The sequence below is a fragment of the Eleutherodactylus coqui genome, chromosome 5, assembly GCF_035609145.1.
Source record: "Eleutherodactylus coqui strain aEleCoq1 chromosome 5, aEleCoq1.hap1, whole genome shotgun sequence".
Classification (NCBI taxonomy): Eukaryota; Metazoa; Chordata; class Amphibia; order Anura; family Eleutherodactylidae; genus Eleutherodactylus; species Eleutherodactylus coqui.
The window spans coordinates 54,408,843-54,432,011 of record NC_089841.1 but is presented as its reverse complement, the minus strand read 5'-3'; the positions used below and the strand labels follow the sequence as shown (position 1 = coordinate 54,432,011).

The 23,169-nt window shown below is 43.1% G+C and overlaps 1 protein-coding gene across 1 annotated transcript in view; it reads left to right on the top strand.

Moving 5' to 3' along the window:
* The window catches only part of LOC136627435 (phospholipid-transporting ATPase IC-like), an 81,194-nt gene that overhangs the window by 8,443 nt on the left and 49,582 nt on the right, over window positions 1–23,169 (top strand). The window contains exon 2 of the mRNA XM_066602525.1: window positions 21,872–22,058. Coding sequence (XP_066458622.1) covers window positions 21,887–22,058 — 172 coding nt within the window. The 5' untranslated portion in view covers window positions 21,872–21,886. The remainder of the gene's footprint in view (window positions 1–21,871; window positions 22,059–23,169) is intronic.

Genomic DNA, 23,169 nt, shown 5'->3' with positions numbered 1-23,169 from the left:
ACAATTAGAGTAAAAATCGATCTATCGTAAAAGATCCTACTTGTTGATGGTTTCCATTCTTTTTTCCGCAATTCAGAGTAAGCCTATGTAATGTTAAGGACATGCATTCATATTAATCTTTTATATAGATTGACTAATGCATTACAGCTCTGATTTGATATAGAGGCACATAGACTTGCTGAGATCATCTACCTTCCATACCCGCTGCTCTTATGTATACGTGGCTCGTAATGCTTCTGTTACCAGGTTTCTCTGTGCTCTTTAGCTTCTGCATAGTTGTACAGAAGTTTTTTTTTTAGGACGTGACCCAAACATGCACCAGCTTGCAGGCTACAAATTCTTTGGGGGTGCGGAGGTGATACTTGCAGAGTACACCGTCATAGGGTGGAGCACACCAAAACAAACAAAAGGAGGAAAGGGTCTAGAATTTCTGCTGGACAAGTTTGTACGTAATTCAGCCGTGTGTGACTCGCTCAATAAGTGTAATGGATGGGGCGATTTAGTAAGGGGGTCACAGAGGGGAGTTTGTTAGTAACTAGTTTGCAGCAAAGTAATGGCAGAACACAATGGGGAGTATTACCAACGCTATTACTGCAATGTACAGTCTGAATGGCACTGGAAAAAAAATGGCGCTCCTCTATCAGGAAAAAGTGATAACTCTTGACATGGCTCAGCAGCATCATACCTTCAAGGGTGTGACTGCCGCTGCACTACAGATGTTCTATGCAGATTTTAAAGAGAAGGGCCGAAGGGAAGGCTGGGTTTTTACACCATCTGCCAGAGGAGACAGAGCTAGTGATACAGACCGGTTTGTTTTGGTCTGTGCCGCGAGCATTTTTGGAGTCATTGTCTGTTTATCAGTGTATATCGGTAGTGGTATGATGAGACTCCTGTCCTGGCTCCGGCCTCTCTGAGTTAGGCTGTAATGTGCAACAAGTGGGAAGAGGCCTGTACCCTCTGAGTAGTTTCTAAGATGTGGCTGAGGAGCCGTGTCACGGTGGCAATGAGTGCAGCATGCTCTTTGTAATCTCGCGCACTGTTGAAGGTATACAACAGGATCTGGACAATAAATGGAATTAGGTGATCGTGACGCCAGTGCCTGGATTAAAAGCGCTTGGTAATGAAATAAGACTTAACGCACATATGTAGGTAAATGACAGGAACACCACTTACTTTCAGGCACGTGGTTGTCTGCCTTAGAATTAAACACCAGAAATTGCATATACAACTTGCATATATACAGTTTACCACTTTATACACAGATAAACAAGCGTTGGGCAGGCAACATCTGAGCTAAGGAGGAGCTATATATAGAGGGAGAACTGACAAGAAAATACCCCTTTCTTCCAATTAACGGTAAATTGCTCACCATGAAACGCTGCTCCAGGTTTTCTTTAGTACTCAGAAAATTCCCATGAAGATTTTCTACTGTTTGTCTGAAGCTGTTGTCCGGTATAAAGCAGAGCTGCCTTGAACAAACTTGAGGTTTGGTAAAACAAACAGTTTAATAACGTCCAGGTGATTTATGAGCTGCCGCTGCACACCGGATTTCTTTAAAGTTTATACAGCATGTCTCTAATTACAGCAGGACAGAGAAGGAGGTCTTCACATGGCTGTCATCTTCCTCTGGGTCCATCTTGGCTCCTCCCTCTCTCCTCCAACTGACTTCTTCACTGTCTCACTCCGTACTGCCTCTTGACTTCCATCTTCTAACACTGTTATAAACTTCTAACTGCACAATATGAAATGAACTGGAAGCCCACCTTTTTTTCCCACTCTGTGAGGAAGGGGGCAGTTGGGGCTCAGCTCCAACTGATTTATGACTGTGCCTAAACAACCTTAACTCATTAGTTTCCTGACTCCTTATTCTTATTAAGTGAAGTCCACCCTTTGTTGAACTGGTAGTTAGAACAGTTACTCTTAACTTGCAAGTAAAGTACTAGGCTTGTGCTGGTACTCGTTAAAATGCCAAAAGCACCAGGGGGGAAATCGGGCCCTGCAAATGGTAGAACAAGAAATATAAGAAGTACCTTTTATTAAAAGTCAGTAGGCTACGACTGAGGGCTTATTCAGACGACCGTATGTCGGCTGGGTTTTCCCGCCCGGCCGATATACGGTGTCCTTGTCTGCAGGGGGAGGAGGATAGAAGAGCCAGGAGCAGGAACTGAGCTCCTGCCCCCTCTCCGCCCCTTGCCACTATTTGCAATAGGAGGGGGCGAGACGGGGTGGAACTAAGCACTGGTACTTAGCTTCGCCTGCGCCCTGCCCCTCCCATTACTCTTCCATCCCCCCCTCCCACCCCCCCTGCAGACCAGGACATCGTATATCGGCTCGGCGTGAAAACCGAGCTATATATGGTCATCTAAATAAGCCCTTGGGGTGCTGTTCGCACCGGAAGCCGGTGAGTAAAACCTTTTCTACCCTTTCAAATGCCCCTTCGGCCTAACAGTATAGTGGGAGCTATGAGGAAGCAGACCTGATACTCCAATGAACTATGATGCAAACTGAATGACGAAATGCTGTAGGCTGCATACAGTGTTTCCTGAGAACCGGGTCAACCGAGAAAAAAAAAAAGTCCTTTAACATATCTGGGTAACTGGAAATAACGAAAATCTATTTCCTAGAGGGAGTGCATCACCCTGCCTGGAATCTGGGTGAACTTAGTCCTCAGAAAAGACCTACCATTACAGGCTAGCATCGGCAGGCAACTGGGCTTGTGTGCAGTGAGAGGAACTCGTGGAAAGGAGAGGCTTTGGAGTCGATGAAAGCATCATTCTTGTCCATAGAGCTCCAAATATACCTGGCTCTGTGTACGTCCGTAGGACTAGGGGGGTCTTTTAGTTTCTCTTTAATTAATAGAGATACACTGTGCGCTCTGGGCTTTTTTTTTTTTTTTTAAATGTTTAATTTGTTTATTACATTGTAAATATAACATAGGCCTCATGCCCACAGCCGGGTCGGATTCCGCCAGCGAAATATTGCAGCAGAATCAGACCCGGCGACCCCCAGAGAATCCATACTCTCCTCTCCCGATCCGCCACGAGTGTCTCGTCCGGCAAGCCGGCGCACATGCGCAGTGCATGACGCTCCAGGGCTGGCCTGTGACGCAGATTACCGTGATACTTCTGCAGTACTCGCACTGCGCTGTGGAAGTATCTTGGGACGGACTGCTTCCAATGACTGCAATGAAAGCTGTCAACACGATTTTCCGCTCACCATGAACATGCTGCGATTTTTAATTTATTTATTTTATTTTTTTTTCTTTTGTTAGGACATACAGTCCTGTAACTATTATAAAGACGGGTCGCAAATCGTGGACACAATTAGTAACACTGGATTCCTAACATTCTGTCTAAGGCTGGCTTCACTCAGTGGAGCCCGTCACGGCAACCCCCCAGAGACCCCAATACTTACCTGCAGATCCGGCGTCCCAGGTCCCCCATGACGCTTCGGCGCGCATGCGCAATAGAGTGCGTGACACGCCGGCCGCGCCATATGACACGCCCACAGCGTCATATGACGCGCCGGCTGCGTCATATGACGCGGCTGCGGTAGGCGGGGAAGCGGTTTCACGCTATCTTCCGCTGTGCTACAGCACGTAGCACGGCCGCGCGTACACCTGCGGCAAATAGAGCATGCCGCGGGTGAGGACGGCTGATTGTACGGTGCGGAATTCCGCGGTGGAATTCCGCACCGTAAGCATTGTGCTATTAGGTTCAATAGAACCTAATAGCTGCGGGCAACGCAGCGGTATTACGCGGCGAAAATCCGTCCATGGGAAGGAGCCCTAATTAAAGGGGTTGTCCCGCGCCGAAACGGTTTTTTTTTTTTCCAACAGCCCCCCCGTTCGGCGCGAGACAACCCCGATGCAGGGAAGTAAAAGTTTACCGGAGCGCTTACCTTAATCCCCGCGCTCCGGTGACTTCAATACTTACCGCTGAAGATGGCCGCCGGGATCCTCTGTCTTCGTGGACCGCAGCTCTTCTGTGCGGTCCACTGCCGATTCCAGCCTCCTGATTGGCTGGAATCGGCACGTGACGGGGCGGAGCTACACGGAGCCGCTCTCTGGCACGAGCGGCTCCATAGAAGACTGCTGAAGACCCGGACTGCGCAAGCGCGGCTAATTTGGCCATCGGAGGCCAAAAATTAGTCGGCACCATGGAGACGAGGACGCTAGCAACGGAGCAGGTAAGTAAAAAACTTTTTATAACTTCTGTATGGCTCATAATTAATGCACAATGTACATTACAAAGTGCATTAATATGGCCATACAGAAGTGTATAGACCCACTTGCTGCCTCGGGACAACCCCTTTAACTTCCCCGGCTTTATCATCCAGCAGACTCGGATAGTAAAACTTCCCAGTTCTATGTAAATTAAATTTTTAGTACTTTCTAAATCTTAAGTAAACTGGACTATTTTTTTTTTTTTAACCCATTCTTTTAGTACATATATACGGGCCTTTCCGGAGCCAGATTGACATTGGCTGATAACCTTTGTTTGTTGACCATGGCAGAGCTTCCTGTCTCCACACCTCTCCAGCTTGTCTGTCCTCCCAATACTTGCACTTTGCTTGTTAAAACCAGCTGCCTCCCGCAGACCCTAAACGTACAATCAAGTTAATTGTCCAACTAGTCCTGGCGCTTTATGGTGGCTACTATGACCTGTGACGCAAAGGCACGAGACAGATATGAGCAGAGCCTTCACTAATCCATTTGGCGCTGTATTCCTATGATGTCAAATTACCTAAATATTGGGGTATGTTGGTGGATTTTTCTGCCAGTGGTCCCGCTGCAAAATCGCTTGTTTTACACGTGAATTTACAGCGGATTTTACCCTACTTACCACACCGCATGTCCGTTTCCACACATTTACTGCAATGTGTGGAAAAGACTTGTGTCATAAGCGTTGCTACTACTGTAATGCATTGTGGATTTTTTGCCCATAAGGACGGATGGAAAATCCACAGCGTATCTGCTGCCTGTGTACTTACAGTTTTATTTATCAATTTTAATGTTAGATTTTGTTACAGGCCCCAAGTTGGGTTTTTTGTCTATTGCTTTGGGGTGTTCATATAATGTTTTAGTCATTCTTCAAGCATATATGTTTTAATAGGGGGAAAAAACTTATTAGTGTTTTTAGCTGATTGGCGGCTGATCCTGGCACGGATTGTTCTGCAGATCTGCAGCAGATTTCATCCCATCAATTTGGATTCGGAGTAATTTACACGGGTGATGAGATTGCACAGGTTCTGTGTATTTGCATGAACTCAGGTGAAGCACTAAACCATTGTTTCTAAGGGGGTAAATTTTTATGGGCATTTTTCCTCTTGTAGTTTGGCTGTGAGATGAAAATGAAACAAGTAACTTTTCACGGAGAGCGCTGAAAACCTGCTCATTATTTGCTATGGGCGAATTAAAAATAAAAATCGCATTAAAATTGCAGGTTTAAGAGTGCGATACCAGTATAAGTACGGACCTAAACTGAAATAGTGAAATCCGCTGCACATCTGCACCAAAAAATGTATTGCTTGATGTACTATAGGTGGTCAAAGAAAGCTCAAGATGTTTTTGTCAAATGTCTTAAAAAAAAACAAACCCTGGTCAACTTGAAAAACTTATTAAAAAAAAAAAAGACTTGACATTGCAAAAAATCTATACATTTTTATATAAACGGACACACATGGAAGTATAAGGCTACACTGTACACAACGTATACACTAAAGAAAGGTACATACTATAAAATTCCATAAGTTTGTACACCACTTTTCATGTACTTTCACTGTATTCGCTAAGTGTACATGTAAAAATGTGACTTGACAGCCGTTTGCAAAAATAAAAATATTGCCAGTAAGGCAAAAAAGCTAGAGCGATGGAAGTGATCAAAGAGCGCCCAACCCAGTCTTAAAGGACCTCTCTACTCTTGAAACCAAATTTACAGCATTTCACACTGTTGAGTAACTTTGTAAAGATGTTTCTGCATTTACATAGTTTTATGTTTCCTTCTTCCTTTGTGCCTGAAGCGGTATTCAAAACTCTTCGTCTCACCAAGCAGCAGTGCATTGTGGGAGCTTAGTGGTGGTCAACAGTTGGTCACATTTTGACAAGAGAGTGAAAATTGTTGTTGGTTTGCAAGGGCAACCAGTGACATTTTCAAGTTAAAAGGGGTTGTCCCGCGAAACAAAGTAGGGGTATACACTTCTGTATGGCCATATTAATGCACTTTGTAATGTACATTGTGCATTAATTATGAGCCATACAGAAGTTATTCACTTACCTGTTCCGTTGCTAGCGTCCTCGTCTCCATGGTGCCGTCTAATTTTCAGCGTCTAATCGCCGGATTAGACGCGCTTGCGCAGTCCGGTCTTCTTCTTTTCTGAATGGGGCCGCTCGTGCCAGAGAGCGGCTCCGTGTAGCTCCGCCCCGTCACGTGCCGATTCCAGCCGATCAGGAGGCTGGAATCGGCAATGGACCGCACAGAAGACCTGCGGTCCACCGAGGGTGAAGATCCCGGCGGCCATCTTCACCAATTAAGTAAGAAGTCACCGGAGTGTGGGGATTCAGGTAAGCACTATCCGTTTTTGTTTTTTTTTAACCCCTGCATCGGGTTTGTCGCGCGCCGAACGGGGGGGCTGTTGGAAAAAAAAAAACCCGTTTCGGCGCGGGACAACCCCTTAACTCTATGTGATTGGGGGAAAAAAACAAGAAATTAATGAAATTGGTTTAATAACAGTGAAGCAAACTTTTTGTAAGGTAAATTGGCTTTTTGTGTAGAGATGCGCCTCATCGGGAAGATGATGGGTCTGTTAACACAAAAATAGAAGTGAATGATAATGAAAAAGCAATTAAACGTTCCCTTAGGGTCTTTAAACACAGTGAGATATTGACTATAGCACAGTTATACCTTCTAAACTATTTTGTTAACATTTTACTGGTATTAGTCTCTTAAATACAGATTATAGAACATAACTTGTAGCGTCTCTTTCAGCGACTGCTCATGCACTCCATGAGCGACCGTTTTACTTTCCCTGTGAAAATATCTGTCTGTCATCAGAATCTGAAACAGACATTTAACAGCCAATTCCCTCAGTGCAGTTCGAAACTCCTACAGCTAACTATTACACACCTATAGTAACAAAGCCTATTGAGGCTAGCCTCACTTACAGTTCGTTGCAGGAGAGTTGCCACTTCTACCTACCCCAGCGATCCCACAGCATTTATCTGGGAGGGATGAAAGGAATTCTCTCTGCTCATCTCTCCATTCTCTAGCCAGTGTTATCCAGTCCTCCAGGCAGTGGCCTCCTTGTACCTCTGTTTGGTGCCTTCACCCCTCTGAGCAGCTCAGGCATCAGCTCCTCGTTCCTGTGTCCAGCACCTATTTAACTTACTATGCACCAAGAAATTATCATTTTTACTTTAAGGGCATTCGCCAATCAGTGTCAGTCCAATAAGCATGCTCAGTTCTGCTGTGCCAAAATTTGGCACACTTCTTAGTCCATCTTCATGGCAACCATAACCCTTTAGAATGAATCCCTTAAAAAAATGGTATATTAAAGGCACTGTGAGCATTAATAAGGCATCTTTGTAGCGCATGCGGGAGACATGTCGCGGTCTTAAACCCCATTGATCGCACTTTTATGGTATAATTAAATTCACATTTTTTAGATTTGCTGCATATTGAACTAGATGATTGGGTTCACTAAAACTTCAAAAATTTGCAGGTCTCTAATCGACATCAGAAATCCTTCAAAGGGTTTTCCCATCTCATAAAGTGACGCCATTTCACGGATATACCGCTACTTTATCATCAGTGGAAGTCCAATCTGTGAGATGACCATCTTAAGGTGGGGCTGCCGTTAATGTATGTGAATGGTGGCCAGCTACAGTTCCTGCACAATGGGTGGCTGGGGATAATTTGCTGATTGGTGGGGGGGGGGGGGTCTCGCCTCTTGCAATTCTAGTGCAACCCCCTTTAAATGACAACCAACATGGTCACTGCTTTGCTTGGGTGAATCTTCTGTATTGGGATTTATCTTCCTATATGTGTAGCTGCCCATAAATGCTTTGGTTGAGGGAAGGGATATTTCCTATGCACATATCTTTCCCGTTTCTGGATTCTGTGAAAGACAAGCCTTTGTTTTTCTAGATTGCTATAATTCTCCATTAGTTTATTGTCAAAAGACGACAAATAGAAAATCTTGATCAAATAACGCTGCGTGAACCTTGGCTTTGGTTTGTCGTGGGTGTATATGTGATCGTAAAATATTTACTGTATCTCTCGCTGCCTGTGTGAATGTTTCATTAGATCCTTGTAACGACGTGTTACCCTCTGGGCTCACCGGCGCTTGTCAATAATTCATCTACTGGAGTTTATAAATCATTCATGTTCTGGTTCACCGCTATGTCAGGGCTTTCTAAAGAGAAATTACCCCGAAAATAACAATAATATAAAAACACTTTCATGCAATTCTTGGTTTGGGGTGGATGGGTGCAATGGGGGGAGGGGGCTTGTACCCCAGATGATTGATACATTTTTGACCAGGGTACTCTGATTCAGGGCTAATGGGCAGAAAACTTTGATCTTTGCCCGAGGTGAAGGAAAACGTCTTGCTACAACTGTTGCATGGGTGATGACTAAATGGCTCCACTTCTCCCGTGACCGAACTTTCCCCATAGACTATGAATAGTAAATCTGTTAAAGTAACTGTCCAGGAATAGAAAAAGGGGAAAAAATCAGCTGGTTTTCCAGAAACTGCATCATACTGGGTATTGAAGTTCACAGCTCATACAGTGTAAACTACAACAGGGAATGGAATTGAAGTACTTGTCAATTTCTAAAAAAAAGTGGTAAAAGTTCCCTGGTGCAAGCACTCGTAGGGTGACGTCAAATTGTGATGTTTTCTTGGTAAACTGTTTTGCCATTGCCTTCCCCAGTCATTTTTACCCCCCCCCCCCCCCCCCCCCCCCCCAGCAAGCTGGGTACTCATTTCACCGACCTTGGAAGGATGAGTTAACCTTGAGCCGTCTACCTGAACCAGGCGGGGATTGAACCCGCAACCTTCAGGTTGTTAGCGAGCACTTAGGACTGCATCAACTACAATGAAGATGGCCATGCTCCTTGTATGGAACCCACATTGGCCCAATAGATAGGAGTAGTGAAAGTCCCCACCTATCGAACATTTAGGGCATATTCTGACGATATGTCTCAGATGGCAACACCCATTTACTGTGTCCTTGAAAATAGAACTATCTGTCCTTGTGGCTCTTGGACCAAAAACGCTGTGTATCACTGATATAATTCAACTATTGTCCTAATTTCAAATGGCAAACAAAAACAATCCGTCAAACTAATTGCGGTGACAATCGATGTTTTGTGATGCCGTCATACTTTCTGAATGTCACTTTGTTTGTTTTTTGGCTTCACATTTATGACATGTAAGCAGCTATTCGGAAACTATGCATATAGCATGTGCCACGCTCCTACCAAAAGTCATCCATGCAGGGCTTATTCACATGAACAACATTATCGTGGGAGTTTTGTGGGGTGCAATGCGCACAAAACCCGCGCAAATATGAAATCCATTCTTTTTGAATAGACTTAGTCACATGACTTTTTTTTTTTTTTTTGTCATACACGCCCTCAGAACGCATTGCCCATTGACTTCAATGGGAACTTGAAAGAAATTGCATGGCACTTGCATGCCAAGGCGATGTGCATGCGACTGCGGTTTCCCCGAATGGAAAGCAGTCGCTATCTTTTCATGTGCAGCAATCTCGTATTGTGGTTTTTTAATGCCTGTTAATTGATATTGGCTTGAGATACAGCACCTGTTTAAAACCTTCACATCCCTGCTTTCACACGGGTGACAAAGTCTCGTGATTTTCTCGTAATGCAGCAGTGCTACAAATCGAATGTATGTGCAGCCCGTTCTTTCAGATTAGCAATGTTTTGTAAGCTGCAACATTGCATGAATACAAAATCGCAGCATGCTCTATACTGACATGATTTGCAATGTTTTGTAGCCCATGTTTCCCTATGGAGCCTGCCTATGGGTTGCATCGCACGAAAACCGCGTTTTGCAACTTTTACAGTAGGAAATCCTACTGTTTGGCCCTTAAAATAAACCCTATCTGCATTAAAAAAACAAGCACAGTACATCACCTAATAGCCGCTGTCTGCTTAGCCACGCGTCTCCTCGCAGGTCCCTGATACACTTGCTTGTAGTTTTCCCCCAGCGCTTCCTGGTCAGGGGTTCAAAAACCCGGCCTCCAGGAAGAGCAGGCTCTGATTGGCTGAACTGCGGTGCTCGAGAACTTAATCACTGCAGCATTCGATGAACCATTCACTGCCATTTAATTCGATGGCTGTTATTGGTTCATCGAGGACTGCAGTGATTGGCTGAGCCGCTCGATAACTAATCAGAGCCAACGCTTTCTGTAGGCGGGATATTTGAACCTCCTGATCAGGAAGCAACGGGTGAACACTACAAACAATTGCCGGAGCTTCACGAGGAGAAGTGCGGTGGAGCGGACACTACCTGTTAGGTAATGTATTGTCATGATTTTTTTTAAAATTTTTTTTATTTATGTATTCTTTTTAATGCTACCAGGGCTGGTTATTTTCAAGGTAGGGCTTATATTTCAAGACCCCCCCCCCCCCATCCTCCCAAAAGAGCGCTACAAAGTTGCGATATCGCACAGAACACAGCTGCAATATCACGATTTTCTCGCGGTGATATCGCTGTTGCCCGTGTGATAGAGGCCTAAAGCTCACATTCATATACAATAAGCCTTTGTACCAAGTTGAGTGACTTTGAAATACATTACTTATCCTGTAAATCTTTTTATCAAAAAAAGTCTAAAACAATAAAAACCATAAGTACAAAAAAACAGTAAAAATGCTGAACGTAAAACATCTCTTCAATATTCAAACACCTGCATTACAGCAAAACAATACCAAACCATATGTGCACTAAACAAAATATGTGTCTATTTTCCCCTCTCCTTTCCCTTGTCTATGTACTCTCGGACCAACAATAGACTATTATTATACACATATGCACACAATATAGAATGCCCCATCCCTTCCTTTAGCCAAATAGACATAACTGTATGTACATAAAGTAGTAACACAAAACCATAACAATACCCATATACATGCAACCCCACAACTAGGTCACACGCTGGGATATGAAGATAACCTTTCACATGCACAACTTTTCACAATATATACGATATCCACGGTATATACATATATATAGTATATCCGGTCTGCCTTTGCTTTCACCTATTAACAAAAAAAGAAAATAAAAACCATTAGCGACAAAAAGTTGTGTGTTTTTACACGCAAAAAAAAAAGTTTAGTACTGTGTTAGCCAGTAGAGCAAAGCGTGATTGTTCCCAGCAAGAGAAACCAAGTAATCTTGTAGATATGATATCTTTTAATGGCTAGCAAAAATACATGAAGTTAATGTAAGCTTCCTCGGGCATAATGGAACAGATCTGGATGGGGCATACATAAATACAAATGTACACACATGAAAAGGCTCAGAAATCTGAGATTAATTTGTACACACCTAATCATTATTACATCATAATCATCTGGACTGACACCGAACATGACATGACATGCTTGACGGGGACCACTTAGGTCGAAACGCCGCATATCTGCATGGAGTTATAAATAAACCTGATGGACTTCCTTCTACAAATATATCGGAACTGGATCTTAGTTCCTGAGTGCTGCTCCCTCTTTTGCATGTAGGATACAAATCAACAACACACTACAAGACTATAAGATCCCGGGGACAGTCACGGTTCACATCTGATGTGTACCTGATCCTGTGCAGTGATTGTCCCGTTTGGGGGCTTTATATCAGGAAAACAGAAAAAAAATTGAGAGCCAGGATGAGATCTCAACGCCACACAATTAGAAATGGAGAGACGGAGTTACCTGTGGCAAAACATTTTTGTGGTCACGGACACAACATGGAACAGATGAGTTATCATACTGAAGGGCAACTTCAAGTCACAGCTTCACAGAAGAATTTGAGAGTATAAATGTATGTACATTTTTGATACCCTCAAGCATGGAATGAACCTCGGAGCGAGGTTCTTGCCTCAGTGGAGAATATGAAAGGTTTGAAGGAGGTCTGGAGGGGTGTCCTTGTGGAGGGTGCCCCCCCCCCCCCCCCGAGGGTTGTGTGGGGATGCCTGGGGGATGGGTGAGGAGAAAGCATCATCTCTCCCCTGGGAGGGGGCACATAAAAAGGGGTGCTTTTCCCAATCATTGTTTTAAAGACTTGGAAAAATTCCTACATTGATTTAAAGGAATGCTGCAATCTAATAGGTGGCACTGCAGAGGTATTGTTTCATGTTCATTATTTGCAAGTCTGAAGGAGAGATGACACACAGGCCCGTGACCTCCTAGCACCAATGTAGAGATCCTAAAACTGTCACATTCCTTGCCAGTGGACTGATTAAGTATTTACTTCTCTGCTCATCCTATCTAGTACAAATGTCTCAGATTTCTGTGCCTTTTCATGTGTGTACATTGGTATTCATGTATGCTCCATCCAAATCTGTTCCATTATGCCTGAGGAAGGACTCAGAGAGGATCCGAAAGCTTGCAATAAGATCATGTATTTTTGTTAGCCATCTACAGGATTACTTGGTTTCTCTTACTGAGAACCCTTACATTTTACAAAGAAATGGAAAATAAGCCTAAAGTAAACTGGACGCCGGTCCACTGTCCAAACTAGAGATAGACAGATCGATCTTCACATAATTCTATTCCTCCATGATAAGCAGAACATAAAACCAACCATGCTATAAACCTACTATAGCCGAAACGCGTTCAGCGCGAACCTGTGAGCTGTATGCTTTTTTTACTCAATAAAGAATGAAATTTTTTTAACGGTAGCAGCTCCTCTCCACTTCTATTTTTCTTTATATGGAATTTAGCCATTTGCCGTCGGCTGCTTGAGGACGGAGCTCCTGTTGAATCTCAGATCTCCCTGCAACACTGGAAGATACTGCTGGTGAGGTGAGCCCATATTTCTTTTCTGGCTTATTCACATCTACAGGATTACTTGGTTTCTCTTACTGAGAACCATTACATTTTACAAAGAAATGGAAAATAAGCCTAAAGTAAACTGGATGCCGGTCCACTGTCCAAGCTAGAGAGAGACCGATAGATTGATCTTCACATAATTCTATTCCTCCATGATAAACAGAACATAAAACCAACCATGCTAATTCAACAAAGCCCAAGTCCACTTCAAAATCCAAAGAAAACCCACCACCAAACTAATTTACAATATATATATATACAACATGAACAAAACACAATATAACATTACATACCTAACCAAACCTAGGACAAGAAGACTTCTACAGCCTAAAGTCCTGGCCAGAGTTTGGTTCCTGCAAGCCTTTTGAACCATACCTGCCTCAGAAAACAGAACAAAAAGCTAAGGTGAAAGAAATCTGCATACTAGCAGGATATAGGAGCCTACTGGCCTAGGGTACCCAAAAGGAAGAGAACCCACCAGAGAAGAGTGGCCCGTAATGCACCAAGTCTTTGGAACTCCAAAGAACGCACCTTCACCAGTTCACCAAGAATGTTCCTACTTTCCTCATCCACTGGGAAGAGTTTCTGCTGCTTTAAAACTAGACACTGTGCGTTCCAATTGCAATTACTAACGACTAAGCTAACGAAGAGTGAAGTAAAGCAGTCCCTGCTACCTAGGTCTCTGAAGGGCCCCATAACACCACTTGGTGTAGGAGAAGTCAGCTTGCTGTAGCCAACTGCTGGAAGCCCCTACCCTCTTGTATACCTCTAAATTAAAAGGACAATGAAAGAGAAACTAGTCCATGCTTGTTCCCACACACCTCCTAGGGGCGATCTCTTTCCTCGGTGCTCCTACATTAGTATATTTGTTAAATATCCCTCAGTAGTCACATGATGTGTTTCTATTAACCATCCTTATGTGCATTCATTAGTATAACCTAATATACAGTAGACGTTCCAAGGTTAGGTGTGATACTGAGAGAGACAGATAACAGCAGGTAATCTGGTTTGTGAAGTGGTGGATGTCATGTGACTTGTTCAAGAACCAGTTAGGTTAGTAACGCTATTGATGATGGATGATGAATCCACACCCTTCCTCTGATCTAGTAACCCTCTGTAGAGAAAGAACTTTTACGTTAATGTTGTTACAAAACAGCAAAAAAAAGTTTTTAACAGTTCAATATCAATCTTTAGGCTAGGCCATTAATATCTGGCTGATGGCAAACACCCACCAATGAGCTAAATGAAGGGGCTGCAGCACTTTTCAATGTAAAGTACCAGACATGTTGAGTGTGATGTTTAATGGTATATTGTTTGGTTGGTTGGTGCTACTTCAGATGCACAGAGGAAATGAACCAAGCATTCGAAACATGGAAGCTTAGACTCCCACCCGTTGAGAGAGGTGTGAGAGAGGCCTGTTGACTAATGGTCTTTTTACATGGGAACAATTTTCATTCAGAATCGGTCAAATTCCCATGTGAATGCATGCAGCGACTGAATGAGAATTGTTCAGTTTCTGCATGCAGAAAAGTGAACAACGAGCTGCTCAGTTTTAGTAGCAGTCATTCACTGCTGAACGACTGTTTACTGTGAATGGTGGCGGGCGGGGGGAGAACGCTCCCCGACCCACTCTGCCTCCATTACGGCTGCGCTGTTAGCAATGCCAGTGAAACTCGCTCCTGTGTAACAAGAAAGGGGCATCACTGGGACGAGTGTCCGACATCATTTGCTTGACAGCTCTTCCTATGTAAATGGACCATAAGAGGAAAAGGCTTCTTAAAGAGACTGTCACCTACTTTTAGTCTTATGATCCAAACTTTATGGGCTGAAAGTAGGTGACCCACTGAGTCCAGAGTCCACTCCGCTGTGAGCGCTGAAAGCCGCCGCGTAATTGAGCGGCACTGCTAAGTAGTCCCCCCACCCCCCCCCCCCCATCATAAAATTAGAACGGGTGGACTATGTAGCGCGCTGTTTAATGCATTGAGTGGCCGCTTTTTACCGCTCGCATCGGGGAACACAACTGGGGAGGTAAATATAATACTTCTATACATAGACTCAGTGGGTCACCTACTTTCACCCCAGAAGCTTGGCTCAAGGGGTTCAAAGTAGGTAACAGATTTTTTAAAGCTTGGTGGTGAAGTTGAAACTGTCCTGCTGCCGCTCTCCTCCCTCACACGATCATTCTCTCCAATGAGTGAGAAAGAATTGGTGAGAACCTGGTGCTTTTTGAGTTCAACATGTTAAGTTATTAAAGCATCAAAAATATGGCTGCAGAGTCTCTCTGCCTAGTTCCTATTCTGTTCCATAGCATCTCTGTGACTTCCAAGTGTGCCCCAACTACTAAAGACTGTATGGCATGTTAATAAGTTATGACAGCAGGGATGAGCAGCAGGCCTTGGCACGGTGGCACTACTGTGTCCCACCCGGAAGGTAGCCAGAGATGCGACCGAGGCACCTGAGGGGGAGGCTTGCGAAAGGGGGAAACTTGAAGGATAACCCACAGAATAATTATCTTAGTCCTTGTGTCACGGGTGATACCACCGTTTCTTCCTCTGCGGTAAAGCTATATGGTGAAGTGATAGTCCACACAGAGTATAGTTGAAAACAATTACGGAAACGGTCAGCAATGTTGCGTTACTTGCAAACTCCAACATTAACAGTTCAGTGGTACAAGTAGAACGGGTAGTGAGACAGGGAGGCAGAACACAGGATGACTATCAGGCCCACAGTCTTAGTTATCTGTGTAGCTCTACTCCCAGACACAACACACTCCTCTTCCCTCCAGACTCTCAACCTGTCAACACTCACTCGTTAGGATGTGAATTCCTGAGAGTAGTAGCCCACAAACAGTCATTAGGCCATCCTCTCAGTCTCCTCCATTCTGGGCCTCAGTAAGGCAAGGCATGGGTTCTCCTAAAGCATCCTAGGATCTCTCATTCCCCCCTCTGAAGAACGCCAGACAGACTTGCTTGCTTCCTCACTTGCACAGACTAAAGCCGCCTGTCAACGGCCGCGACAAAATATCGCAAGCGATTCTTTTTTCTTTTTTTTCCCGCCGCGGGGGAGCTCTAAAGATCACCATGATGAGCCTATCTTAATAATAGGTTAATTGCTGAGAATCGCGGCATGCCGCGATTTTTAGACGCGAGCAGAAAATCACTATGGATTTCCTGCTTGTGTACAACGGGCAGTGCTTTCCATAATTATCCTATGGAAATTGTCAAGTGTGATCCACGTGCGATTTATCATTGTGGATCCCGCTATGAAATATCGCTGTGGACAGCCAGCCTAACTCTCATTCTCTCTTTGTAAAGACTGACTTGGACTCACACTTGGCAAGCATTAATATTCTGAAACATGGTCATGTGATCAAAGACTCACAACACAAACTGATACATTTACAGACATAAGACAGATCATTTGCTGACATTAACCATTGCAGTGCTGCAGAGGTGCAACACCCATTGCATGCACACAGAAGTTGTAGACAATAGAAAGGCACAAGACAACCATGAAAGACATTCTAAAGTGGCCTATAGGTCTGGGCCACTGCACCTCCAACAGGTCTTTGGGGTGTTCCCATCTTGGCCAAATATGGCTGTATTGGGAACACCATTCTGGGCTACAGTGACTTCTATGGGAGTTAGAAAAACAGTGTAGCACAGCAGGCTACGCTATTTCTGTAATTACTGAGTTGCGGAAATTGCTTGCTGTGCTATGCTGTTTGCATAACTCCTGTAGACTTTTTGTAGGAGTTATGGAAACATTGTAACAAAGCCTGCTCAGTTGTATCTGCAATCTCAGCCACATAGTATAGCTGGGCTGGAGGCCATGGGGATAAAACTAGATTTAGGTGCGGGTACCACCTCTGGAACCTGCACTTATCTGACCTTTGACACATCCTGAGATAAGAATACCCCTTTAATGTTTACCGGATCACAGCACCATACATGTGCATTGTGGCTGTGTCTGATACTGACAGCTCAGTGCAATGCACAATTCAAGTATGGCGCTGTGACTATGTAAATGGAGAATGAGTGCTGTGGCCCCTTTATCGAGAAGATTAGCAATGGTGCCTGTGTAATTTGGGACGGGTTATTTTTTGTGCTTCGAAGACCTTCAATAAATTAATTTTGACGGGACAAAGAAAATTCTTAATGGCACTAGTTGACGACATGCATAGTCGGTCACAACTGATAAGAGGGTGGCCATACAATGCCTGATATGGCGATAAAGAACATGCAGCGTCATCAAGAGTATATATCTTTTGTTTGAAACAAAACGAGTTGATCCCTTTTGGACACACAAACAGTTCGGTGTGTTTGAAGTTTGGAGCGAAGACTGTGCATCCAACAAGGACAACTACACTCGGAAGAGTTTCTGGGTGCTGGAAACAACAATTGGGCTCCCACAGATCAGGTCACGGACACTAAATGTGTTTGATTTGATGTACTGTTTGTGTATTTTACAAGTAATTTTTTTTGTCTTCTGGTATCTTGTATGTTGTTGTCTTTTGTATATCTTTTTGTACATTTTTGTCTTTGTCATATAATCTGCTGAGATGGGACAACTCCTTTATCTCCTATCCACAGATTCGGGATAACTTGCTGATTGGTGCGGTCCGATCGGTGGGACCCACCGATTAAGAAACATTGTTTCTGGGTGTCCCAACATTTTGATGGTGGCCACACGTGAACACCACGACTCCATTCACTACAATGGGACTGCCAGAGAAAGCAAAATTCAAGTGTTTGGTAGTCCTTATGAAGTGAATGAATCTGTCACAACTCTAACGTGCTTGGAACAATACCCCAGGACCAGCGGTGGTCCCAGTGATCTGCCCCCCATCAATCAGCAGGTTAACCCTATTCTGTGGATGGTAAATAACTTGATGAGATGAGAATACTCTTTTTTAGTAAACTGTATGAATTCGCCTCACCACTGGGTGTGTGTGAACCTACTTGTTCTTTTATCCTTGGACCTACTGTGAAATAGTGCCAGAAGACCCCTCTTAGATGAAATATTGATGGAGAATGAGTGCTGTGGCCCCTTCATTGAGTTAAATGGCAATGGTGCTTATATAGTAAGGGTTATTTTTTTTGTGCTTCGAAGACATTTAATGAAATTACATTGACAGGACAAAGAAAATTCTTAAGAGCACTAGTCTATGACACAACTGATAAGAGGGTGTCCATACAATGCCTGATATAGTGATAAAGAACATGCAGTGTCATCAAGAGTATAAATCTTCTGGGCCATCTTAAAGTGTCATTATGCATATTACAAACCTAGCTTCTGCTCTGACAAAGTCTCAATCACCCTGCAGAAGTGGACAGTAAGAGATCTGTAGTGAGAACCATTATTTGGCTGACCATTATCTTTCCAAACTTTCCAATGATATGCCCATTCTGACAATAACCAGATATGTCTTCCTTTAGGGATAGGAGTTACAAAAAATTCTGCATGTTCAATCACTCTTTCCCCAAGGAGAGGGTGATAAGACCCCAGTTCCAGTTGTCTTGCTGACAATCAGTCAAGTTAAAATCAAACCTTCTTTCTCCCAAGGTGTTTTGACCTTAGTTCATACACGTTAGACTATCTATGGCTCCTGTCCAAAGTTGGTGGAGTCTAACCAGACTAATCTAAAGTAAATGGCTAGCTGTATTGTGGCCACACACTTAAAGGCGTTGTCAGAGACTTTACTATTGATGACCTATCCTAAGGATAGGTCATCAACTGTTGATTAGAAAAGCTCTGCCATTCGATATTCCCACTTATCACCTCATAACTGGCCAGCTGTCATTGCAGACAGGGCTAGAAGCAGACTGCTGTTTTAATAGTATGGCAGTCAAGGTTGGAGAAGTAGGTGCAAATCACATTGCATTCAATGCAATACCAACCTGGGCCTCCCTCTGAATGATGGACAGAGCTGTCTGCTTCTGCTCTGTCAACATACTGACAGTGGGCTTGATGGATTGCTAATCAGTGGGGATCCCAAGCGGCAGCAGCCCCAATTGATCAGTTATTGATGACTTCTTCTCCTAAGGGATGGATCACCAGTAGTAATGTCCCGGTAAAGCTCTTTATGGGTTTTCGGCTGAATGAATCCCCATATTTCAAAGGGGATGAAGTGGCTGCCAAACCTTTCTGTAACAGCTTATCGCCTGCAGAACAGAGGAACAGACATATTGTAAACCAATATGCCCAATCCTTATTTCCCCATATGTTGGGTTAGGGTCAGGCCATTCCCATACACATTAAGTTGTTTGCCAGTCACTAAAATTGGCACGTTGGGACAAGTCTCATCTAATGTGTACATGGTGACCATACACCCTGAATGTCTCTTTTGGCATACAATAATTCTTTTTGATTTCACCATACACCTATTGTATACATATGCATGTTCAGTTCCCTTCAGTGGGCATGTGTTCTAAAATGAGAGATGTGGTTAAGTTATTGCCAGACACTTTAACTGGCAGCTGTTCTTCCCTGAAAACAAGCTATTGGGCATGTAGAAATTCAACCTGCCCAAACATCCGTTGGGGATGCCCCATCCACAGCTAGCTCCTAGGTTCATGTACCCTTTAGTAGATGTTGGCTAGTTGTTTCTTCCAACAACGGCTATTTCCAGACTCCCCAAGACACATGAACGTTTGTTCGGCCGTGTAGTCATGTATTTTACATGGGGAGAGGGAGGTATTCCACAGGTACTTGTAAAAATCTTGTGAATTAAAATTCACATGCCTAATTCTTTTCCATGATGTGAAATTTGACAGACCCCTACACACGTGCAAAGGGAAGTCCTGCCCTGTAGAAACTGGTGGGTTTGGACAACTAAACTCTGTGTATGGGGGCCTTTTAGACCTTCTATGGGTGGGATCTGCCAAGGCTAAACTAAAGCTCATAGTTAACTTCAGGTTATTGGCAGCTGCAATGAAAAACACTAGGATCTGCCAACAAAAATCCAAGCCAAGGATCGTTTTGGCACAAAATGGGGATTTATACAGTATGGGTTCTTGGGGTGTCTATTTTCCTAGATACAAAATTTTAATAGTAACACAAGTCTGGGTAATGATTGCATGACATATTCATTGTATCCAAAGACCATGTGATATCTTGCCAGCATTGTATTTCGAAAATAGTTTAAAACCAGTACGTGGCAGATGCTGAGATTTTCAGGTTGCAACTTGATCCGTAGAGAATTGCGATCACGCCCGACGGTTGATCAGAACACAATGTAATCTCCATTGTGAGGGGTTCATATTACGTTTCTTTAAGGATGGAAATGTTGTTGGTCTTTGACAGCTCTCAGCCTCTTAAATAGGACTTTTTATTTTATTTTTTCGCTTTTTTGTGTGTGCTATAAATAATGGCTGTGAATGTTCCTGGATGACGGCCTTTGTGTTGTCTGTAAGGTCTTATTATTTTTTCATTTTGCGCTGATGGCCTTTTACAAAGTCTTTCCTTGATTGCTGGTTTGAAGTGACCTGTACAAAAGATTATAAGACTCTGAAGTTTAATATTTAATCTGCTAAATTATTTACATTAGGCTGCGCGCTATTCATCTTTTGAATAGTCATTTTGAACAATGGCTGAAGAACATGTATTCGCCTATTGTTCCGCTTGACCTGAGCTCTTCTTTTTTTTCCACTCAAATATTTGCGAAATCTAAAAAAATGTTTTTGCAAAATTTTGAATTTTCCTACAAGAGACTTTTTTATACAGTAGCTTGAGGGTATTTTATGGTAGTAATAATAAAATATGATAGAGGTCTGCTATAGATTCATGGATCTGTTGGCTGTTGACACTGGAGTATTCTTGGCTTCTTTACGGACAACCCATAGACTTGAGCAGTAAGTCAGCCAATAAGTCCTATAAAAAGTTGTACAATGCTGATGAAGGTCCAACAAGGCCAAACTAGTTGGGTGAAACAACATTGTCTGAGTAAAATTTAAGTCAACCCTTTGTATTCTCCATTGGTTACTAATACAATTGTCTAACAAGAACATGACCCAAAGCACACAAGTGAATCGACTAAAAAATAGTTTAAAAAAAATCTGTGTTTTGGAATGGCATGAGTTCTGACCTTAAGCTTATGGGGATGCTGTGGCATAACCTAAAGAGGACTGTGGATGTAAAGGCCCATTTACACGCAAAGATAATCTTTCACACTACTGAAAGATTAAGTGATCTATTTGCATAAAGTGTTAATGGCCATTAAAACTTTATCATCTTCATTTGCATGTAAAAGGGCCTCCAGAAGGTTTGCAGATCCCAGCAAATTTGAACGAATTTTGAGTAATAATCATTACGTGTAAATGGGCATTAAGGCATCTCAGAAATAGTGATGAACTGAAACACCTTTGCAGGGAGGAATGGTCTAATATTCCTCCTCCACATTGTGCAAATCTTAGCTGCAGCTACAGGAATCATTTGGAGGGGATTGTTGCTAAAGGGGGGGATCTACAGATTCTAAAACTGAAGGGTTGATTTACGTTTTCTCTCTGCCCTGTGAGTGATTACTCGCTGTGCTCTGTAAAAGACATGAACTATATAACCACTTGTGCAATTTTTAATGAATTCACAATTCTAGACAAACACAATCAGGTCACGTTATTAGTAATCAAGTTAGACATCCAGCTAATGCCAGAGGGAGGGCTCACTTTTTTTTTGCATCTATGCAGCTATATGTAAAAAATTGATAAAGTGAGCATAATCAGGAGGAGGAGAAGGTTTGCCATCTGCCGTGAGCACCAACCCACTTGGAAACCCATCTAATTATAATTTTATATTATTTTTAGATACCCACAGACATTATGGATGCAGATTACGATACGACATTTGAAGAGGACTCACATATGCCAAATGATGATGAAGTTCCATATAGTGATGACGAGACTGATGACGAACTGGATATTCGCGAATCTCCTGAACCAGAGCAAAACAGAATCAACAAACAAGCAGAACTCAGTCGAGAGGTCCCAAAAGGTAAACACCCCTCAAATCCCCTGACCACCTGGGATCACTAAACTCTACATGCATGACAATTGACATGATTTCAGTGGGCACCATGTAATGCTTTGTTTTACCAGTTGGGGTGCTGTAGCACAACTGAAGACTTGTTGTCAGGCTCTTTAACACATTACAGCTGATTTACTATGGTTTCCTCACTAGGACAACCTGTGATAGGCTATCATCAGGAGCAGAATAAAATGAATCGCCCAAAAATGGACAACTCCTCTCAGCAATAACATAAATGTTTACATAGAGAAGACGGCTCTTCTTTATTAGCGTTCATTAGATGGTGGTGCCTAATGAGAAGCTTGTGTTATTTGCCTTTGGTCGCTGATGATGTCTGATTGTTGGGTTAGTTACGAGATACATGGGCTTACACGTGCCAGCCATTATCTGTAAACTGCGTGTTGACAGCCGGGTGCTGAATTATTCACACTAATGGCTTTATCCTGTCAGATCGTCCTGGTCTGTTCCTTAACTAAGATGACACCCTCCCTTTTTAGATAATAGACTATTTACTAGGTCAATTTTATTTAGTTTTAAGACAGAGTGTAAACGTCTATTTCTATCAGGAGGGGGATAGCATTAATGCCACCCTGGTAATCTCCATGAATCTATTGGCATGAATCCCTGGTGAGCGGTTAGGATTGGTGGGAGCAGTGGGTGGCCATATAGTTCCTGTAGGAGAAATGCAGTTTTGTTTTTTTGTTTTGTTTTTTTTTAACCACATGTATACTTAAAGGCTACCGTTTGGGAGAAATTTTTCCCTTAACTTGCATGTACAGGGTTAGCTAAATTAAATGCCCCCAACTCTGAGGTCTCTGAGGACTTTTTGCTGCTACAAATGAGACTAAATTTGGGCGATGGCAACTTAAGACAGTGTGCGCACCATCTATATTAAAAAAATAAAATAAAAATTTTTTTTAGTAAAGTCGCAGATAGATGGCGCTGTAGTAGACCATGTCTACTGTGACAGACCTGCATCAGTGTCAGAACTGAAGGACAACATTCATAGCGTTCCGCGGTGCAAAATGTGGTTTTGCAAAGGGAGAGCGTTGTTGAAAACTACAGGACACTTAATGAA